Source organism: Triplophysa dalaica, chromosome 5, assembly GCF_015846415.1.
Source record: "Triplophysa dalaica isolate WHDGS20190420 chromosome 5, ASM1584641v1, whole genome shotgun sequence".
In the NCBI taxonomy this organism is placed as follows: domain Eukaryota; kingdom Metazoa; phylum Chordata; class Actinopteri; order Cypriniformes; family Nemacheilidae; genus Triplophysa; species Triplophysa dalaica.
Genome location: NC_079546.1, coordinates 20,468,209 through 20,488,654, shown reverse-complemented (window position 1 = coordinate 20,488,654; position 20,446 = coordinate 20,468,209). Strand labels below are relative to the sequence as shown.

Here is a 20,446-nt window from a genome sequence, read left to right as displayed (position 1 = left end):
AAGTAAACAACGGATTATCATTAGTTCTGAGTACATCACGGTTATGGAGGGCTTTGTGTGAGAGGAGGAGAATTTTGAATTGAATTTGTTGTGGGACCAAGAGCCAGTGGAGGTTCTTGAGAACAGGGGTGATGTGGTCTCAGGTGCAGGTGTGAGTGAGCAGACGAGTTCTGGATGGATTGAAGTTTGTTGTTGTGACATACAGTATGCTGTTGCAGTTGTCAATTCTGGAGGTGATGAAGGCGTGGATGAGGGTTTCTGCAGCAGAGAAGAAGAGTGATGGGCGGAGGCGGCCAATGTTTTTGAGTTTTTTTTTGTTTTATCAGGGTGGGTCTTGTAGAAATAGTACATCACAAATAAATGACATTATAGCTGGGTTTCATATAAATCACAAAAGTGCTTTGAAAATTGTCAGCCTGTGCTTTAGGGATTGTATACATGTACTAATGTAACTCTTAACTGACTGAGTTAAACAGATTAACAAAACCAGCAAGTCCCCCCAGCTGTCATTGCTATTGAAATCTTGCTTGTGAGTGTGGTGGTGCTCCTCATGAGTTGTTGATCTGGGAAAGTTTTTCAACAAGCATTTCAATGATAAATGATAAACGATAAAATCATTATTTGTTAAATTCATTAGGAGGATGGTAAAAAGTACTGTTTTGTAAGATTAATGATTTTAGTCTTGTTGTCCACTTGGGGTCAGTGTGTTAGACCTCTTGTTTTGTTGAGACCACATCACTGAGTGATTCTGCTCATTCCTGCATTTATTAATGTGTATAAAAACAAATGATGTCTAGTTTGCTGCATTTATTCAGATAGTCAGTATCTAACACCTTCATTGAATAAATCTAAACATTATTAATAACTGTTATGATTGCAGATGAAGTGAAAAGTCAAGAGAGAAAATACTGTCTGTATATTAGAGTTTATTTGAACTGATCCATCACTATTACATGAATCCAACACACACAGAATTAAAGTCAACCTTCACCAGATTTCATTTTTATATTTCATTTTCTTTGGTGAATAATTCACTTAAATGATATATTATCCAAAATAAATGTCATAAGATAAGAACTCTGAATATTAACAAATCACATATGAAGCAACAAAAGTGTCCCCTGACGGCAAAAAATCATTAAAATAATGTTAGAAAATGTTGATTTGTCAAAGTTAATGGCATTGAATCAATTTGCAACTAATGTTGAATAAACATTGAACAAACATTTTCATCCATTTTCACTTGACTAAGTGAAATAATTTGCTAAACATAAATCAAACAATACTAACATTAAGAAACTTCCTTAAACTTACTTTGAGATCTAATGTAAATGTTTTAGTTGATAAATAAAAGATACTATAACAGAATATCTCTCTGACACACTTAGAGACCAACACTCGCCACACAAACCTCAATAATGTTGACTATCATCAAACTAATTCAGATCAACTGCAATGCATTCTGGGAGTCATGAAAGTTTGATGCAAGTTTGTATTTGTAATGAGCCTTTAGATGAACCCTATTCCTAAACAAAACAAAAAACCAGAGAATGAACAAAGGAACAAAAAATGGTTGTGTATCAGAAAGTGATAGACTTGCATCTGTTTAATATCTGTTTATTTCTCTTTTCTTCTGCAGATGAAGTTGAGTTTGTGAGATTCAGGAAGACTGATCCACTTATGATCTCCTCCAGACTGAACCGCTCCAGATCTCACTTCACGCTCACAGTCGTCCACGTCTGTTTCATTCCCCAGAGCCCAATGATCATAACACACGATCTCTCCATTCACCCAGAACCAGATCCCCACAGAGCAGGAGTGACGTAACCCCAGCCACACCTCAGCAGTCCAGGCCTGATGAACCACTGATGTCACCCAGAGCTGAATCTTCTCTGAATCAACTGAAACCAGATCCACATGATTCTCTCTGCAGTATCTCACAGCTTCAGTCCAGCTCAGATTCTTCTGGATCAATATCAGCTCATCTGAACACACAATAAACACAAACAACTGAACATGAGAACAAAACACAAACACTGAGACTGAACTGAGATCAGTTTCATCATGAAGAAACTTCTGTCATCAAACACACACATTGACTTTTATTAACTCACCTTCATGACACACAAAAGTCTCTGAGCGACTGCAAGATAGATCATGCCATTTCCCCTCATTATTCATATCGACCCCTGTACAATCATCAGAACCAGAATTATCAGGTTGACCAGAGTCCCAGTATCTGAAGGCGGAGTCAGTGTTATCTGACCACTCCCACGAGCCTCTGAACAGACCAATCCAGACAGATGTTTGAGGATCATTAATGATGTTGTAGATCAGTTGATTGTCAGTCTGGTTCCTCACACTGATCAGATCAGTATGATACTGTCTGCAGAAACTCTGAGCTTCACTCCATGTTGTATTAGAAGTATTAATGATGTATGATTTACTGCTGTCTGTTGAAGAAAATAAAGATTCAAGTCTCATGATTTTTATTCATTCTCATTACACTTACAGTTCAGATGTCAATCTACAAAAACATATATCTTCTAAAATTAATACTTAACTTGTTTTGTGCCAGAACAATGTGACATCAACACAAACTGACTCCATTTACAATAAAACAGACAATCACAACTAACCAACAAACACATCAATATAAGAGAACAAGAGTCAAGAAGTCCACTGAAGGAAACACTAAACACGATGAGGGTTTTTCTTCTTATTGTTCATGTTTTCCTAGTAGGAGTTTGAGTAGGTTGGAGAAATGGGCGTTCTGAAAGGTCTTGACAATTGGTTGCTGAGGATGCTGTTTACTATACAGGCACAGATGCTTAAAAACTATCGGCCTACAGATTAACTGAAGTGAACAATTCAGAATGAGTTTGATCCTTTTCATCATCCGTTAACCCATTTCATTCATTTACTTTAAAAACGTCTGCAATACACGTTTGAAAATACATTTGTTTTCTTTTGTTTAAGAAATGCTATTTGAACACTAATACATCTGTTTAATAATTGTATTGTAATATGGCATAAATATTTGTATTGAGCTTTGTACATAAAAAAATGTAACTGCAAAAACGTATCTGTCACAATTAGTCTAATACAACAATTCTTTACAAGTGTATGTTTTTCTGTAATTTCACTTCAAGTTCATTTAAACTAGTGACATCAAAGTTTTGTTCTAACGCTATAATTTTGATTATTAAACAAAACATTTAAATGTACTCATAATTTCTGGCTTTGTTCACAAGTAATTTGTAATCACAAGTAATCAAAAATCCCCCCAAATCAGTCACTTCCATCACAACACTGTGTAGCAGTCCATTGAACAGAAGACACAAATTCTCCGTCCAAATAAAATGCTGTGAACACCTCCTTGTGTCCACGGTCAGAGTATCCAGTTGTGTCTTTATAGACGTGTCCACATCCATCACACTTTGTGATCTTCATCTCAACTCTGTACTATTTTCTTACTTCTGGCCCTACAGACAACTATACATACACACAAATAATCAGTGTTGTACCTGAACGTGTTCATTGAACGATAGTTCATGAACTCGTTCATATTTTGGGCGAACGTGAACTGAACGTGCTGTATTACTGCCTGATGAACGTTACTGTGAACTCGTTCATTCTGGTGTATGTGAACGCATGCTCTCTCATGTTAACTTCGTTCAATAGGGTGCCAGATTTCTATAGAGCCTTCCAGGCGAAATCCCGTCTAAAACACACCGTAAACGGGTCTTAATATGTAGCGGAAAAACACCCAATCTGGCAACACCAGCCACCAGTGTCGCACCGCCGTCCGCCGCATGCGTGATGCGTCATCAAAACAAAAAAAAAGGCATGGAGGCGACAGCAGCATGTTGCAAGGATTATGATCATTTAAAAGAATTTTATGAAAAGGTCGGTGAGAATGGGAGAAATCTCACTTTTCTGTGCAAACTTTTCAAAAAGAAAATCAGCACTTCAGTTACATCCACAGCAAACCTGAAACGGCATATTGAACTGAAGCACCCGGCTAGCCTTTCAAGGTATGTGAAAGCAAATAAAAAATCAAAAGACAGTCAGGACAGATCATCGACCCAAACCCCATTAACTGCGTACTGTAGCGGCTCCGTTGTCATCTCCCAGCCGCAGCTAAACAAAGAATTCAAAATCCACAATAAGGTTGCATGTACAGTAACAGATAATGCTTCAAATTTTGTCAAGGCGTTCAACTGTTTTGGGATGGATGTTGTTTCTATTGATACTGAAATGCAAGAGACAGTGGTCCACTTTGATGAAACTGAAAGTGAAGAAGACAATGAACCAGAGTCCGCCTTTGCTGCCGCCAGTGAGAGCTCCGATGAAGATGACCAGATGGAGCCTGAGCCTCTCTCAGGTCTGGATCGTCCGTCTCTCCCCCCTCATATAAGGTGCATGGCTCACACCTTGAATCTAGTGGCCAAAGACACGGAAAAGGTAACTGAAAAGCGTTACAAAACAATGTCGAGGGCTGTTTTTGCAAAAGCATCTGCTCTGTGGAACCTGGTTAAGCGAAGTACAAAGGCTTCTGATGCTGTGGAGGAAAAGCTTGGGATTGGCTTTGTTGTGCCAAATGACACAAGATGGAATTCGGTATTCCTTGCCATGGAGCAACTGTCTCGCATAGCAACACTAACTACCAAGGCAGAAATTAACGTGGCTGAGGTCACCCCTCAAAATGGTGCCACTCCCCTATTACATGACGACCTGATTTTGCACACTGTGAGCGATGAGTTTGGCTTTCGCCGATTCTCTCCAGAGGAAGTCAACTTCATGCACAAGTTTGTGGATGTGATGAGGCCTTTAACACTTGCACTAAACATCCTCCAAGCAGAGAAGAACATCTTTCTTGGCTACTTGGCTCCAACCATTGTGCAACTGCAATGTCATATGAATGACCTGTTGGATGAGAGCATGAAGCCCACTGCAGCAGAGGGTCTCATTACATGCCAACCCCTCATAAAGAGTATCTTGGAGTCACTGAGCACTAGGCTTGCAGGTCTTCTGGAGAAGAGGGACAACATACTCTCCGCTATGCTGGTGCCAAGATTCAAGCTAGACTGGGTCGAAGATGAGGAGAAACGTATGCGGTACAGATTGATGCTGAAAAGAGAATTTCAAACCCTAAACTCTGATGACTCAACTGCAAGAGACTCAGGTCAAGCCCAGTCCAGAGGTGAAAGTGACAAGTTATATCCTGCAGCATCATTCTTCAGATTTAACAAAAAAACGCAGATTTAACAAAAATCTGAAGTGGACACCTATTTGGATGCCCCAACCACAGATGGGTTTGATGAATACATGCAGTTTTCAAAGCTCAGAAAGCTGTTCATAAAACACAACACTGCCCTGCCCTCAAGCGCTCCAGTAGAGAGGCTCTTCAGCATCGGTGGTCTAATATTCAGGTAGGAATAAACTGTGATTATATTACATAATTATTATTCTTTGGTAGTAAGTACAGTAAATGCCCAGCCTCAATCATAGTTCTTGGTGGTGATATTATTCTAGTTCTGGTTTTCAATATAAATATTTGGTCAAATTATTTCAGTGGTTGCCCCAGTAAACAATTGCTTTAAAACAGATTACTGTTCCCATTATTTTGCCATAATATTCATGATGTTAAAATTTGTTGTTATCTCATTCAGACCCAGGAGAAACCGTCTGGGGGATGCCAACTTTGAGAAGCAGCTGATCTTAAATTCCAACAAAAATATTTGAAGGTATAGTAAATATTGTTATGATCTGTTTATTGGGCTATAGAAGTACAATGTATTGCCAATGGAGATGACTATATTGATGTGCAGAGGGGAGCTGCATAAAAATAATAGAGCATATCTTGTTTTTACAGGAAGCAAAAAACAGCTGATCCATCAGGGAGAGACCACTGTGACCAAAGACAGGATCTTCATTCAGACAAGGGATTTTCGGGCTGGACAGAAAATAAAACTGTCCTTGGCCCTGCACACTTTTCAATAATTGTATTTATTTATTTTATTTTAGTTATTTATTTGGACTGTAACCAGTGACAAATATTCATTCAGTTAAGGTATTTTCACTCACTGGACAGAAAGTAGAAGCACTGTCCATGGCCTTGGACTCTGACTGAGTCCTTTAAGTTTTTTTTTTTTTTATACTTATTCATTGGGCAAATAAGCCAAAAAATGTAAAAGTTACTTAATAATGTTTAAATGTTTTGCACTTTGACTTTTGCACTTTCGAGTTCAACCTTAATTTCCTACCTCAGCCTGGTTCCTACCTCAGTTTGTGTTAGTAGAATGGATTTGAGGGTTTTACTATTCATATAACTTGTTTGTTGAACCTGCCTGGTATATTTTTCAAGGATTCCAATATTCAGTTTTAGCATGTGGACAATAGAAAATTATTAAAATTGAAAAAGGTTTGCACCTTAATGATTACTGTCCTTTTTTTCTTTTAATAATTCCTCATTAAAAAAGACCATTCAAGCAGCACGTTTTTCCTAATGTTTTTGAGAATGTACTGTAGGGTCGAAAGCTGCAGCTGCCTCAATGATAATGTAAACCCTGGTTGAATAAGGATTCAAAATTGGATATGAAGATGAAATCTGACACATAGCTTCATTGTTAAAACTGATAAAATAATTGCTGTCTGTGATTCTACTGTATATGGGCTGTGGCAATAATTTTGAAAAATAATAGCTCGCATCAACATATGGAAAAAAAGAACTATGAACTAGTTCATTTTTGGAACTTAGTGAACTTAGTTCAAAATTTTGAAGTTTGAACTATGAACTGAACTAGTTCATTTTAAAATTTGTGAATTGAACTTTGAACTAGTTCATGTAGAACGTGAACTTTCCCAACACTGCAAATAATACAAAATGCCAACTGCTAAGGCTTCGATGAAATCACTTTTCCGTTTAACTGTTAAATGCGTCTCAATAAAACAACAAAGTAATAACTAAGGATGCTAATATATAATCCAACACATAAAATGTATTTTTTATTTTAACAAATATTTGAATACATTCGTCTATGGACGGCAAGGATTTCCACTCAATTATATTGAGTAGATTTTATTCTATGTTCTATGCCACTAGACGGGAGCCAGCCAGGATTCTAGGAGCAGCAGTACTGATCACATTGCAGGCAGCCAAAGCCTTGTCCACAAGGCAACTTTAAGCCTATAGATGGGAGCAGTATTCCAGATGGTGTCATTCACTGGAGATAGACCCAGTGTCGTGTGGAGTGGATTCCATCCTCTCATTTCTCCAGTCCATACTGGAGACTGGAGCAACAGAATTAACCTTGAGAGGCTATGTGGCAGCTACATCTGACCATCATGAGGGCTATGGAGTTTGCACAGTGTGGTCACAACCCTTCTCAGAAGTTATCTCAAGGGGGCTCGTAGACTTTGCCCATCTCGAGCCCAACTAATTCCCTCAGAGTATCTGGGTGTTGACATGAGGGCTCTGGCAGAACCATGTTTTGAACATCTACACGAGCTAGAGATGGAATTTCTGACGTTGAAGACGGCATTTCTCTTTTCTATCTCTTCAATGAAGAGGGTGAGTGAAATTCATGCCTTCTCTGTGCATTCGGCATGTTTGAGATTTGGAGAAGAAGGCTCATCTATATCACTTCTTCAAAACCCTTAATTTCTGCGAAAAGTACTGCCACGTTCTTTTGTTTCCAGGCCATTGGTGATAGAACCATTCCATCTCCCTCTTCACATTTCAGAGGAAGGGGCCAGACTCCATCTAATCTGTCCTGTCAGGGCACTGAGAAGATACATATCTTGCACACAACGGATCAGGCATACCGATCAGTTATTTGAGTGTTTTGGAAACTTGGTACAAGGCCAGGCAGTGTCCAAGCAGAGGCTGTCTAAATGGATTGTCAGGCTAATTAAGCTCGCATATCATAGCGCTGGGATGCCTCTCCCTCAGGGAGTAGTGTCCCACTCTACAAGAGGAGTGGCTGCCTCCTGGGCATTGTTTAGTGGGGCTCCTCTGGAAGACGTGTGCCCAGCAGCAGGATGGTCATCATCACTGACATTTGCTAAGTTTTATTGTCTAGATGTGGCTACGACAGTCTAATCAACTGTCCTGCAGACAGCAGTACTGCCTGATCGGACTGGTCTAATCGATGCTCAGGTGGTACACTTACATAAGGTAAACAAGACTGTAAAAAATGCCTGTGAAAGTAACGGTAAAATCCTGTTGTTTTCACACAAAAAACCTGTTATCAGAAAGTGTCCGTAAAAAATACAGAAAAACACTGTAAAATTGTCTGTAAAATTAACAGCAAAAATTCCATTGTTTTTACGGATAACACTGTCAAATTCTCTTGGAAATGAACAGTTAAATTCCAAAGTTTTCACAAGGAGTTTTTTTTCAACTCCACAAACACTTTTATCACCTTCACTTACAGACACCACTGTCACTTTATTTCGGTGGCACGTTTACAAAAGTTCTAATTGAAAATGAACACAAGTTTACATGTTAATGGTTTTGTTGAGTCACCATTATGGTGAAGAGTATTTGCTTTAGTTGTGGTCTTGACCCTTTGCTTACCATGTGAAGAAGTCTTTCCCCAGTATTGACATCTATGAGTTGAAACACACTGACTCAGGTGGGTGGAAAGCTCAGATAAAGCCAATGCATTTAATTATTTGTGTTGGTGAGTAAGTACATGTTCAAGAGTTTAGGTAGTGCTTTAATGTTACTTGTTATCCTCATTTATGATATTGAATGAAATTAATTAATATACTGAATGTCTTTAACAGCACATCTAATACATGATAAATGTTCTAGCAGATATCTAGAATACAACAGTTTGTCTCAACAATGGTGACAATGGAAAAAAACCTCTAAAGATAAACGCAATGCATTCTGGGTTTCATCAAAGCACAAAACTCATCAATGACTCCCAGCATGCATTGCGGCTGTAAGCTTTTCATTTGTTAGTCACCACTGTAGAGATTCATACACTGATTCTTGATGTCTGAGTCAAAGACAAAATAAATGCTTTTTAACGGTTCAAAAACTATTTAGATTGATTGTTGCAGAAAATGTGAATTTTAAAAGTAGATTCATTGAGGCGTTTCACTTTCATTTGATTTGCTACAAAACTATGTTTTATATAAAACAATGACATAGCAGCCCAAAGATAACTGTAAACCTATTTATGACGGCTGAAAGAGGCCAACTAAAGCAAACCCTGATCACAAAAACGGTGACTTTAAATAAACCAATAAAGCATCAAGTCATGGCTGTTATGCTGCAGTCCCTGTGAAGCAGAAGTGATGATCGTCTTCAGTATTCTGTTGTGTTTCCAAAATGAATAGTGGGTGTGGCTCATGTTTTCTACTGTGAATTGATTGGATGAATAAAAACAGGATGTTCCCGTAATTTGACGGTAGTTTACTGGCAACCACAGCTGCCGGTATTTTTCCGTAAAAACTACAGAATATGTATTTTCTCTTTTCTTTTCTGATATTAAATGTTTTGTGGGTCACCACTAAGCTGAAGAGTTGAGTCTGTGTTTAACTCATGGTCAGGCAAAGATATTCTGATGTCATGCTGCATGTTACTTTGTTTAAAAGTGACTTTAATAATGAATTACAAAGAAATAATTTAAGTAAATGTAATGTTATCACTTTCATGCATTTGGACCAGAGGTGGACAATCCTGGTGCCATAAAGTAAAAGTCCTGCCATATTTTTGTTTCACCCATGAACTCAGCAGCTGATTTCACCAGCTGAGGAACCAAAACATTCCTTTCAAGTCAAAAGCCAAGTCACAAGTCAAATCTCAAGTCCTCAAAGAGTTAAAGTTAATGAGATGATTAAGTGAGTAATTTAATGATGATTGAGCATTAGTGATGAACACCTGCTGTAATTGAGATGTTGACGTTTTATTGGTTATATGATGTCACCATCATGGAGATCAGTGTTTGCTTTAGTTGGACTCTTGACCAACTATTGTTAGATTTTGCACTGTATCAATTCATGCACTTTTGTTGAGCAGAGAGATCAGTTCTGTGAAGTGTTTAACTCTTCACTGTTTATTATGATGAGTTGATCCAACATTGAAAAGTTCACAGGCAAGATATTTATTTTTGATCATGTTTATGTAGAACATAGTGAATCCTGTACACTCAGTGTTTAAAAACATTCACTTTTATCTAACATTATCAGTGAGAAACTTTTAAAGCAGCGAAACAAATGCTAACTTAAAATCTTCAAGTCATACATGAAGAACCAACATATGAAGCTCAACAATGGTGACGCACGCTCAACAAAATACTTCAAGCTGCAATGCTTGGAAAAACTCCCATCATGCAATGCAGTATGACTAATTATTGTCACCACTGTTGAGGTTCATATGATAAATGTTCATGTGTAAATGGAGGTTTTTATATCCAAATGCAGATCATAAACCTAGAGAGATTTAAACCAGAAACACAAACTATTCAAGATTTGATTCAGCATTGAACAAATGTTTGCTGTGAAAAAAATATTGTAATTATTTAAGCAATTATCTTTGAAGGAATAAGACATTTATATAACGCTCGGTTGTGTATTCCTGTACACCTAAAGTGCTTGATAATCATATGTGGGGAGTCTATGAGACCTCCAGTGCGCTCAAGACATACCAGCTATAGGTGTAGAGGAGAAACAGATCCACTTCCTGAAATGCTCAAGAGCACAACTAAAGCAAACACAGATCACAATTATGGTGAAAATGTTTTTTTTTTCAGCTGATGTCATCCAAGGCTGTGGCTGAAGTCAGTTGTAGTTCTTGTGTTTCTCTTTTCTTCAGTGTTGTTGATTGTTAACAGCAGGTCATCACTCAATCATCATTTAATTACTCACTTAATCATCTCATTAACTTTAACTCTTTGAGGACTTGAGACTTGACTTGAGATTTGACTTGTGACTTGAAAGGAATGTTTTGGTTCCTCCGCTGATGAAATCAGCTTCTGAGATCATGGGTGAAACAAAAATATGGCAGGACTTTTACTTTATGGCCCAGGATTGTCCACCTCTGATTTGGACCAAGTTTTCATTTTCTATAAAGAAATGTTGTTGATATAAAAGACTCAAATGTATTAAGTTCATTCACAGCTTGAAGTTTGTGCCCTGAAGTTTTAAACTGCAAAGCTGTTTATATTCTTTTCCTGTATTTTTTACGGAATTTTACTGGCAACCACAGCTGCCGGTAATTTTTCCGCAAAAATTACGGAACATTTTTTACAGTGTAGTTCTATGAATAAGGTCAACACGCCACACGGCGCGGTCACTCGGGGAGTACTTTTCGCTACTAGGCAAAAGAGAATGGGTGTAGACTCACGCCCATATTTATAGCCGGGGTAGCAAGCGGGGCGTGGCTTAATTGATATACCATCTCCTGACACCTCATCCTTAGCTAGGCTGACCCATACTGTGGCGTGTTGACCTTATTCATAGAACTAGGTTACCTTATGTGACCCCTCTTATCCCTGTCTCATGTTTTCTTCAGTGATTGTGAATGACTCAATCTTCACTTCATTATCTCGTTGACTGAATCTGATTTGACTTCTTCACTCGTTCATGTGTTCAATAGGGAGATGTCTAAATGAATCTGTGCAGAGAGACCCGAGGACTGGAGTTAAAACCCCAGACTTAAACTTAGACTACACTTAAAAGTCTACTTTCATAAACTTAGAAGAAGCCAGTTTAGTCCCCAGCAGTATTAAAATAATACACCTACAGGTTCACTACTAGCAGACTGTTACTTATATACTTACTAAATAAATAAATAACACTTAAAATACACTTAAACTTTACTCTTGTATAGTGTTTTATAAGGTTTGGTGTCAGTTGGGTGTAAAACTCACTTGGTGGTGCTTCAACACACTCATAAGACACATTCAGGTATTTGTAAGTTCCACCACAAGGATCAGTGAAAACTGCATCGTTCACAACCATAGAACAATTAGTTTCTCCATCACATCTGTGACAATAAATACAAAGAACAGCAAAAATATATAAAGATGATCTGATAATATCTGATAACTCTTTAATAATGTTTTCTGTTCTCACCGAGTGGCCACCGTTAGAGATGTGTTCAGACTGCACTGAACATTTGAGATCTGGTCATCTGGTCTTCCAGTAGAGCAGGTCTGTCGGTCTGTACGCCCATAATTGGCTGAAACGACTTTAATAGTTCCCTGATCTGTTGATAAAAAGTCACATTACAGACAATTGTGTTTGACAAATCTTTATTTTCTCATCATGTTATGTGGCCTTTAAATCAGTGAACATGTAAATGATGAAACTCAGAGAACTCACCACAGCTGAGAAGGAAAGTCTGTGATTGACAGATAATGAAATCCTTTGAAACACCTGAAGTCAGAGATGAGAAGTGAATCAGATGTAATGATGCTACTGTGTTACATTGACTGTCTTTGAGTGTTTGCTTAAATCAGAAGTGTCCAATCCTGTAGAGTTCAGCTCCAACCTGTTCATCTGACCCACATGTGTTCTGTTTCTTAACTGTGATGTTTATTATTGTTGTCTTATGATCATGTTTTGTGAAGTGAAGGTTTGCTGACTCTCACCATTGTAGCAGATGAATCCCAGATTACCTTTACACATCTGCCGATGCCATTTTCCATTTCTCATAAAAGCACAATTATTTGTATCATTTGATGGTTCAGTTTCCCAGTTCAGATATTTCACAGGATCACCCAGAGACCACCTCCAGTTATACACATCTGTTCTCTTCAGTCCAATCCAGACATACTTAGGTTTGTTATTCACAGTCTTCTTCAGCTCGTTCATGTCATTGATGTTGTTGACTGTGGCCAGATCTGTGTAGTTCTCTCTGCAGTATTTCTGAGCTTCAGTCCAGGTCGTCGTCATGTTTATATAGTGATAGCGGCGCTGAATGCCTTCAGATAATGAACAGAGAGCTGAAAGAGAGAGTTTTTATTCAAACACATTCACTCAGAGCTGATCTAAGCAGGAGTGGGCTGCACTGTAAAAAGTAATACCTAGATCTAACTTATAAAAAATGAGGCAAGTGGCTGCATTGAACTTTTTAAGTTGAATCAACTTGCAGCCTTTTTTAAGTATAATAAACACTTTAATATTACTTAATACAAACGCAACAAAATCAAGTTGAGCTAACCCAGATAGCGAATTTTTGCGGCCCAAATCTGGCCCACACCTTACTCCCCATACTTTACTCATCTGGCCCACATATGGCGTGGAATGATGGGACTTGTGCGGTCCACTCCTGTTTGCCAGATTTGGGCCACAGGCATGCCAAAGCTATGCCACATGTCAAACATCAAAACAAATAAAGCAGAACTGAACCAAATATAAACAACAGTTCATTTCAATTCTAGCCCAGATTTATCCCAAAACCAACACCTTTCTGTGGTCAAGTTTGACAGAATTTGTATTGAGTTTCATTATTATTATAGTGATGATTGAGTTATTAGTGATGAACATCTGCTGTTAACAAACAGCGTCACTGCAGAAAAGTTCAACAAAAACTACAAAAAAAGTATTTTCCCAGAGAAACATAACAACTACAACCTGAAATACAACCCAGCTAACAAAAAAAATGTTATAAGAACGTTCATTGGAGGTTTTTCACATGTTTGAATACGTAAAAAAATGTTTTAAGCGTTTTAAGAATGTTACCATCATGGTGATCAGTGTTTCCTTGGGTTGGGATCTTGACCCCTGAACAAATGTATGTTTGAACTGCTGAAACTGGGTGCTCATAAAGTTCACTTGTCATGGCAGAACAAATATGAACCTAACCAAATGGTATTGGTGAAACCTCTGTTATGTTATAGTTTAATTCAGTACTCATTTAGGTTGAGTGCTATGCTAAAGATCCTGAAAGGACATTATAAAATCAGGAAATATGACTGTTTTTAGATATCTTTAAAGATTTGTGAAAAACGGATGTTGTTTTTATCAAACAATATTTTAGAATCACACAGATATCAAGAATCAATGTATGAATCTCAGCAATGGTGAGAAACAACCAACTAACTCAGATTAGTGGATCAACCGCAATGCATGCTGGGAATTATTAATTCGTTTTGCGCTATGATGTTACCCAGCATGCATCACAGCATGAAGTTTTCTTTTGTTTATTCTCACCATTGTTGAGATTCATAAACGGAATCTTCATGTCTGTGTGTCTAAATTCGGAGTATTTTCTTTTTTAAAGAAGCTTTGGAGACTGAAAAATGTAATCAAACTCCCAGATGTTTTAATGTAATTACAAGATCAATATGACAGTAATTTATTCAAATGTAAACACAGTAGATATCTCACTGACCAACACCATTGATCAGAGCATCATTTCAATTTCTTTGACAAATGTCCTTTATAAGTACATCTATTTTCATGTGTAAAGGTCAAGGGTCACGAGCCCAACTCAAGGAAACACTGATCACCATGATGGTGACTTTTGTCAGCTGGAAATGATCTTAAAACATAAAAAACTGACATTTTGAATATTTTAAAAGGAACGTTCTTATAACAAACTTTTGTTAGCTGGGTTGTATTTCAGGTTGTAGTTGTTGTATTCCTCTGGGCAAATATTTTTATATTTTGTGTACGTGTGTGGCCACATTTATTGCCTCTTTTGTAGTCGTGACATTCAATAAATGTTATTGTCTTCGATCTATCTTCCCATCTTTTTCTTCTTCAATTGAATTTGTAATTGTCATTGACAATGTCTGTTTATGTAAAGTTAATTACCGTAGTGCTAAGAATATAGACATTTAGATGTATTTGTTGATGTTATAGCCAGGACTCAATTAAAATGTTTATTCACATATGATTAGTTTAATTTTACTAAGAAAAATTAATGTTCATAATACCTAAATAAAATGATTACAGGTTACTTGTAGCATCCCATAAATAAGTTCCCTCTACCAATAAAAGTAAGTTTATCTAACTGAAGAATACTGGTACTATTAGTTAGCTCAACTTGATTTTTTTGCGTTTGTATTAAGTAATTTTAAAGTGTTTATTATACTTAAAAAAGGCTGCAAGTTGATTCAACTTAAAAAGTTCAATGCAGCAACTTGCCTCACTTTTTATAAGTTAGATCTAGGTATTACTTTTTACAGTGTGATACGTTTTAGTATAAAACAAATAAAATTAAGTAGATTAAAACCATTTAAATTAAATAAATAAATGGTTTTTAATGAAAATAAAGTCTTTTCTCCATTAGAACAGGTCTGTTTGACCTCCTACAGCGCTGCTCAGTGTTTGACTGTAAAGTATCGTGAGAGTAGTTAGATATTGTGTTATTTTAATGACAAATGTCACAAGCGCATTATAACGAAGCGAGAGCGCATTTATGCAATAGAAGCGCGCGAATCTCTCCGCTCTCAGGCCGATTTTCTTTACTCATGCAAAAACCTGGACTGAACTAATGCTCTCTTATGAATGTTATCTGCTGTCGCTCAGTGAGTGTGTGCGCACTCAAAATGCCTGCCATGCGTTCACGCATCCTTTGGTACTCTTGCTTCATAAAGAAGTCAACTTACTTCATAAAGAAGTCAACCAATCAGGTATAGGTTTACGCGGTGGGATAGTTATTAATCAAATGTATATTAGACATGAAGGGGGCGTTAGGATGCTTTGTAGGCTACATATAAACATCCTAGTCAGTTTAACTATCACGTCATTCAGACAAAACAGGCCAACATCCAGCTAGTTCATGTGGTCCTAATGCATGTCGTACACTCAAAATTGTTTTGTCAAAATAGTACTGAATTGATTACATAAAAATTTTGAGTGGTGTCTTAAGTTAGCTTTATTCTAAAATAATAGTTACGGTACATATCAAAACAATAATAGCAGTGGAGTATGAATCTCCCAAGATGGCAGCGCAACATGCAACATAGTGCATGAGGTCAGCTTCACACTCTTAAATGATCAAAGTGATGATTTTAGATTATTTTAGCATTTTATTTTCAAATATAGTAACCGATTTGGAGATATCATATAATATTCTATATCTATTTGGTTATGCATTTAATGCATTAGCAGACAGACACCGTAAGTGTTCTGGATTCAGTGTTCCAGAAGTTCAGGGCATAAAACTGAACTTCTATGTAATATATCAAATATTCCCTTCAGGTTCATTTGATTAATAATGTTGCATCAAACGTATTAAATTGTTACTTGAGAATATGTTGGATCCAGAGGCGTTTTAAGACCTCATGGTTACCCTGGGCAACAGCCCCGAGGTGCCCCCCATCCACCCACCTACCCACACGCAAGAATCCACTCATTAAAAGATTTATTTATTAAAATATTTATAAGAATGAAACTCAGCCATGAGCCATATATTATTTTATAGAATTACACATTAACATGACACTTTTGTAAAAAAAAGAACACAAAAAACAACTCTTCATCAAGTATTTTTAACAATTAGACCTACTGTTGTTAAAGGGCAACTGCTTTCTGTTGTAATGTTACATTTCTTGTTTTATGCAATGGATCCAACATTTTCTCAAGTAACAATTTAATACATTTGATTCAACATTATTAATCAAATGAACCTGAAGGGAATATTTGATATATTACACAGAAGTTCAGTTTTATCCAGAATGCTGCAGCAAGAGTTATCTTTAATGAACCAAAGAGAGCACACGTCACTCCTCTACTCATTAAGCTACATTGGCTTCCCAAGTCTCTCGCATCAAATTCAAGACTCTGCTCCTGGCCTACAAGACCACTACTGGTTCGGCACCACCTTATCTTAAATCGCTAATGAGGACATATGTACCCGCCAGATCCCTACGCTCTGCAAATGAACAACGTCTTGTGGTGCCATCCCATAAAGGTAAAAAATCTCTCTCGCGCACCTTCTCCGGATCTGTTCCACCTATGTGGAATGATCTGCCCACTGATACAAGATCTACAATCTTATTTCTGACCGTTTGTCATGTTTATATATCTTTATTAATCAGTGCTCAAACCCGTATTTTTTGTCGTTGCTACACGAATGCGCTCTGCACAGTTCCTGCTTCGATGTGTTTGAAGCTTAAAGTGTACACCAAAGACTTTCTGGCCTCATAACACCAGAGGCGGACAATCCTGGGGCCAAAGAGTAAAAGTCCTGCCATATTTTTGTTTCAACCATGAACTCAGAAGCTGATTTCATCAGCGGAGGAACCAAAACATTTCTTTCAAGTCACAAGCAAGTCACAAGCAAATCTCAAGTCCTCAAAGAGTTAATGTTAATGAGATCATTAAGTGAGTAATTAAATGATGATTGAGCATTAGTGATGAACACCTGCTGTAATTGAGATGTTGATGTTTTATTGGTTAAATGATGTCACCATCATGGAGATCAGTGTTTGCTTTTGTTGGACTCTTGACCCTATAGTTAGATTTTTCACTGTATCAGTTCATGTTCTGTTATAAAGCAGAGAGATCAGTTCTGTGAAGTGTGTAACTCTTCACTTATAAAAGAAATATCTCACAACCTATTACTGAACGACTCAAGAGCACAACTAAAGCAAACACTGACCACAATTATGGTGATTTTTTTTTTTTTTCAGCTGATGTCATCCAAGGCTGTGGCTGAAGTCAGTTGTAGTTCTTGTGTTTCTCTTTTCTTCAGTGATGTTGATTGTTAACAGCAGGTGTTCATCACTCAATCATCATTAAATTACTCACTTAATGATCTCATTAACTTTAACTCTTTGAGGACTTGAGACTTGGCTTGTGACTTGAAAGGAATGTTTTGGTTCCTCCTCTGGTGAAATCAGCTGCTGAGTTCATGGGTGAAACAAAAATATGGCAGGACTTTTACTCTTTGGCCCCAGGATTGTCCGCCTCTGCATAACACTCACTTGTGATTGGCTGAATGTTAGTTCACTCAAATCTATTTAACTAATCAGATCACATGGGCGAGAATGTTGGCGGAGGTATGTCGAAAAGTCAAAGACCAAATATTAACCTTTTAACTGTTCAAAAACTCTTTATATTGATTGTTGCAGGAAATGTGAATGTTGAATGTAAATTCTCTCAGACTATTGTAACAAAAACCCAATGAGAAATTAAACAACATCAGAGAAAAAGCTTATAAAAGAATATTTTTCTTTTGATGTTATTTGCTATAAAGCTATTTTTTTATTTTATATAAAACACTGTTATAGCAGCCCAAATAAAACTGGAATTTTACATAAGAAGGATGAAAGAGTCCAACTAAAGCAAACACTGATGACAATAACGGTGACTTTAAACAACAATAAAACATCAAGTCATGGCTGTTATGCTGCAGTCCCTGTGAAGCAGAAGTGATGATCGTCTTCAGTATTCTGACGTATGTACAACATGAATAGTGGGTGTGGCTCATGTTTTCTACTGTGAATTGATTGGATGAATAAAAACAGGATGTTCCCGTAATTTTACGGTAGTTTGCTGGCAACCACAGCTGCCGGTATTTTTCCGTAAAAACTACTGAATTTGTATTTTCTCTTTTCTTTTCTGATATTAAATGGTTTGTGGGTCACCACTATGCTGAAGTGTGGAATCTGTCAGGCAATGAGATGCTGATGTCAGCTGCATATTGCTTTGTTTTAATGTGACTTTGATTTTGTTAATAATGACTTACAAGGAAATATATTAAGTAAATGTTATGTTTTCACTTTTATTAATTTGGATCAAGTTTTCATTTTATATAAAGAAGTGTTGTTAATATATTTGCCTTTTGAAAATCACGATCGGTCATCTAATGACCGTGCTTCTCCCGGTATATCTGTGAAGCGCAATGGTGCCGCCGTGCAAGGCATGAATGTTCACTGAGCACAAACGAGCGATTGTTTCGAGCCTTTGGCTAAAGGAGATGGGGGAGATGTGGGTGGCAGGGTTGAACGTGGTCGTAGTGTCCATAGGAGAGCTGTTGCTTGAGGTAGAGACAGCTGAATGGGCAGATAGCTGGTCAACTGATCAAAAAATCGGACACATGCATTTCACTATGGCACAGTATTATAATAATAATTTACTCTAGTTACTAATAGTTTTACTGCTGATTTCCTCTTTTCCTGATCATTTGGAATGAACAACAACATGTAAATAAGTTTAAATATCAATTCAATATCTATTATTTCCTGAATATTATGAAATTCAAGATGGCTGCCCCTGATGTTGTCATAATATGCAAATTAGATGAGTATTTTTACACCTCATATAAACTTTCAGTCATGCCCAACATTTTTCTAATTGTAAACTGAGTCTTGTCTGAAAAACCATTGAAACTAGTTTAAACTTTGTCCAGAGGTCCCTCAATATTAGGCGTTCAGAAGATGTCATAAATAGAAGAAGTAAAACCTTTCACTTTTGATCCCTCAAGGGACATCTATTCAACATCAACACAGACGCAGAAAAGACGTCTTTTGGACACATTGCCTTAGATTGTTGGTGTGATATATTTCATAAAGTAATTATTACAAAATGCCTCTTTTTCTTCAATATAACAGTTATTAATAGACAGACAGATAACTCTGGTGTCAATTCTCCTGACATTTAAATCAAACATAAAAGCAGAAACACAAACTCACCAATGACAAGAAGACTGAAATATAGAATCTGAGCCATTTCTGAGGAAGAAACACATTGAAAAGCTCAAATGTTAAACTTCTGTTTGTTCACAAGTTTGGTGTCAGAAACAAATTAAATTGCCAAATTGTAAATCAAATCAATCTGTATGACATAAAAGTTTAAATCTATAAATGTCAATGAAGTTAAAAGTCAACATTTCAATCACTTAGTGTATTTCTACAGAAAGTCAGTTTCTTGATAAAGTTTCATTAGAAGTTATTTTTAGATACAATGTTTATAAAACAGAGTCATATCAAAAGGATAATATTAATAGAAATGAGAATGTAAATAGTTCTTACTTTTCATCTCTTGTGTGTTTCTCTCCTGAATCTGCTGCTGTTTCTCTCTCTCTGTGTGTTTATATGTCATTATATTACATCTGATCTTCAGCACCTCACATCATTTGGGTTTTTCTGTAGAAAGACTTATTTTCATATTTTACAACCTGCTTATTTGTATAATAGTTTACCTACTGTCCTGTTGTCTATTATGTAATGGAAACAAGGTGTGCGTTCTCTTATTTGCATGTGTGATGTGTGTCAGCCATCGAATACAAGATAACGACACAGCTGAGGTTGATGTGGTGTATTTCTTAAACATATATATTTAAAACAACAAAATTATAGATTTTAGGTCATATTTGAGGAAGGAGGTCAAACTCAAGAGCAGGTACGGCCCTGTGTGAGATTGTAACAATGCGACACACACCCAGGTCTGATCATCCTGCAGTGAGTCTCCATTGGCTGAGGGTGTCTTATGAAACATTGAATGAGGCTAAAGTGCACATCTGACA

The 20,446-nt window shown here is 37.0% G+C and overlaps 1 protein-coding gene across 1 annotated transcript; it reads right to left on the bottom strand.

The window, feature by feature from the left end:
• Positions 1 to 1,559: 1,559 nt before the first annotated feature.
• On the bottom strand, positions 1,560 to 19,650 carry LOC130421143 (secretory phospholipase A2 receptor-like). The gene is made up of 3 exons (XM_056748873.1): positions 19,614 to 19,650; positions 12,615 to 12,968; positions 1,560 to 1,985 (listed from the first exon to the last, which is right to left on the bottom strand). Exons 1-3 carry the CDS (start codon positions 19,648 to 19,650, stop codon positions 1,618 to 1,620), a joined length of 759 nt encoding a protein of 252 aa, XP_056604851.1. The 3' UTR covers positions 1,560 to 1,617.
• Between the last annotated feature and the right edge of the window lie 796 nt (positions 19,651 to 20,446).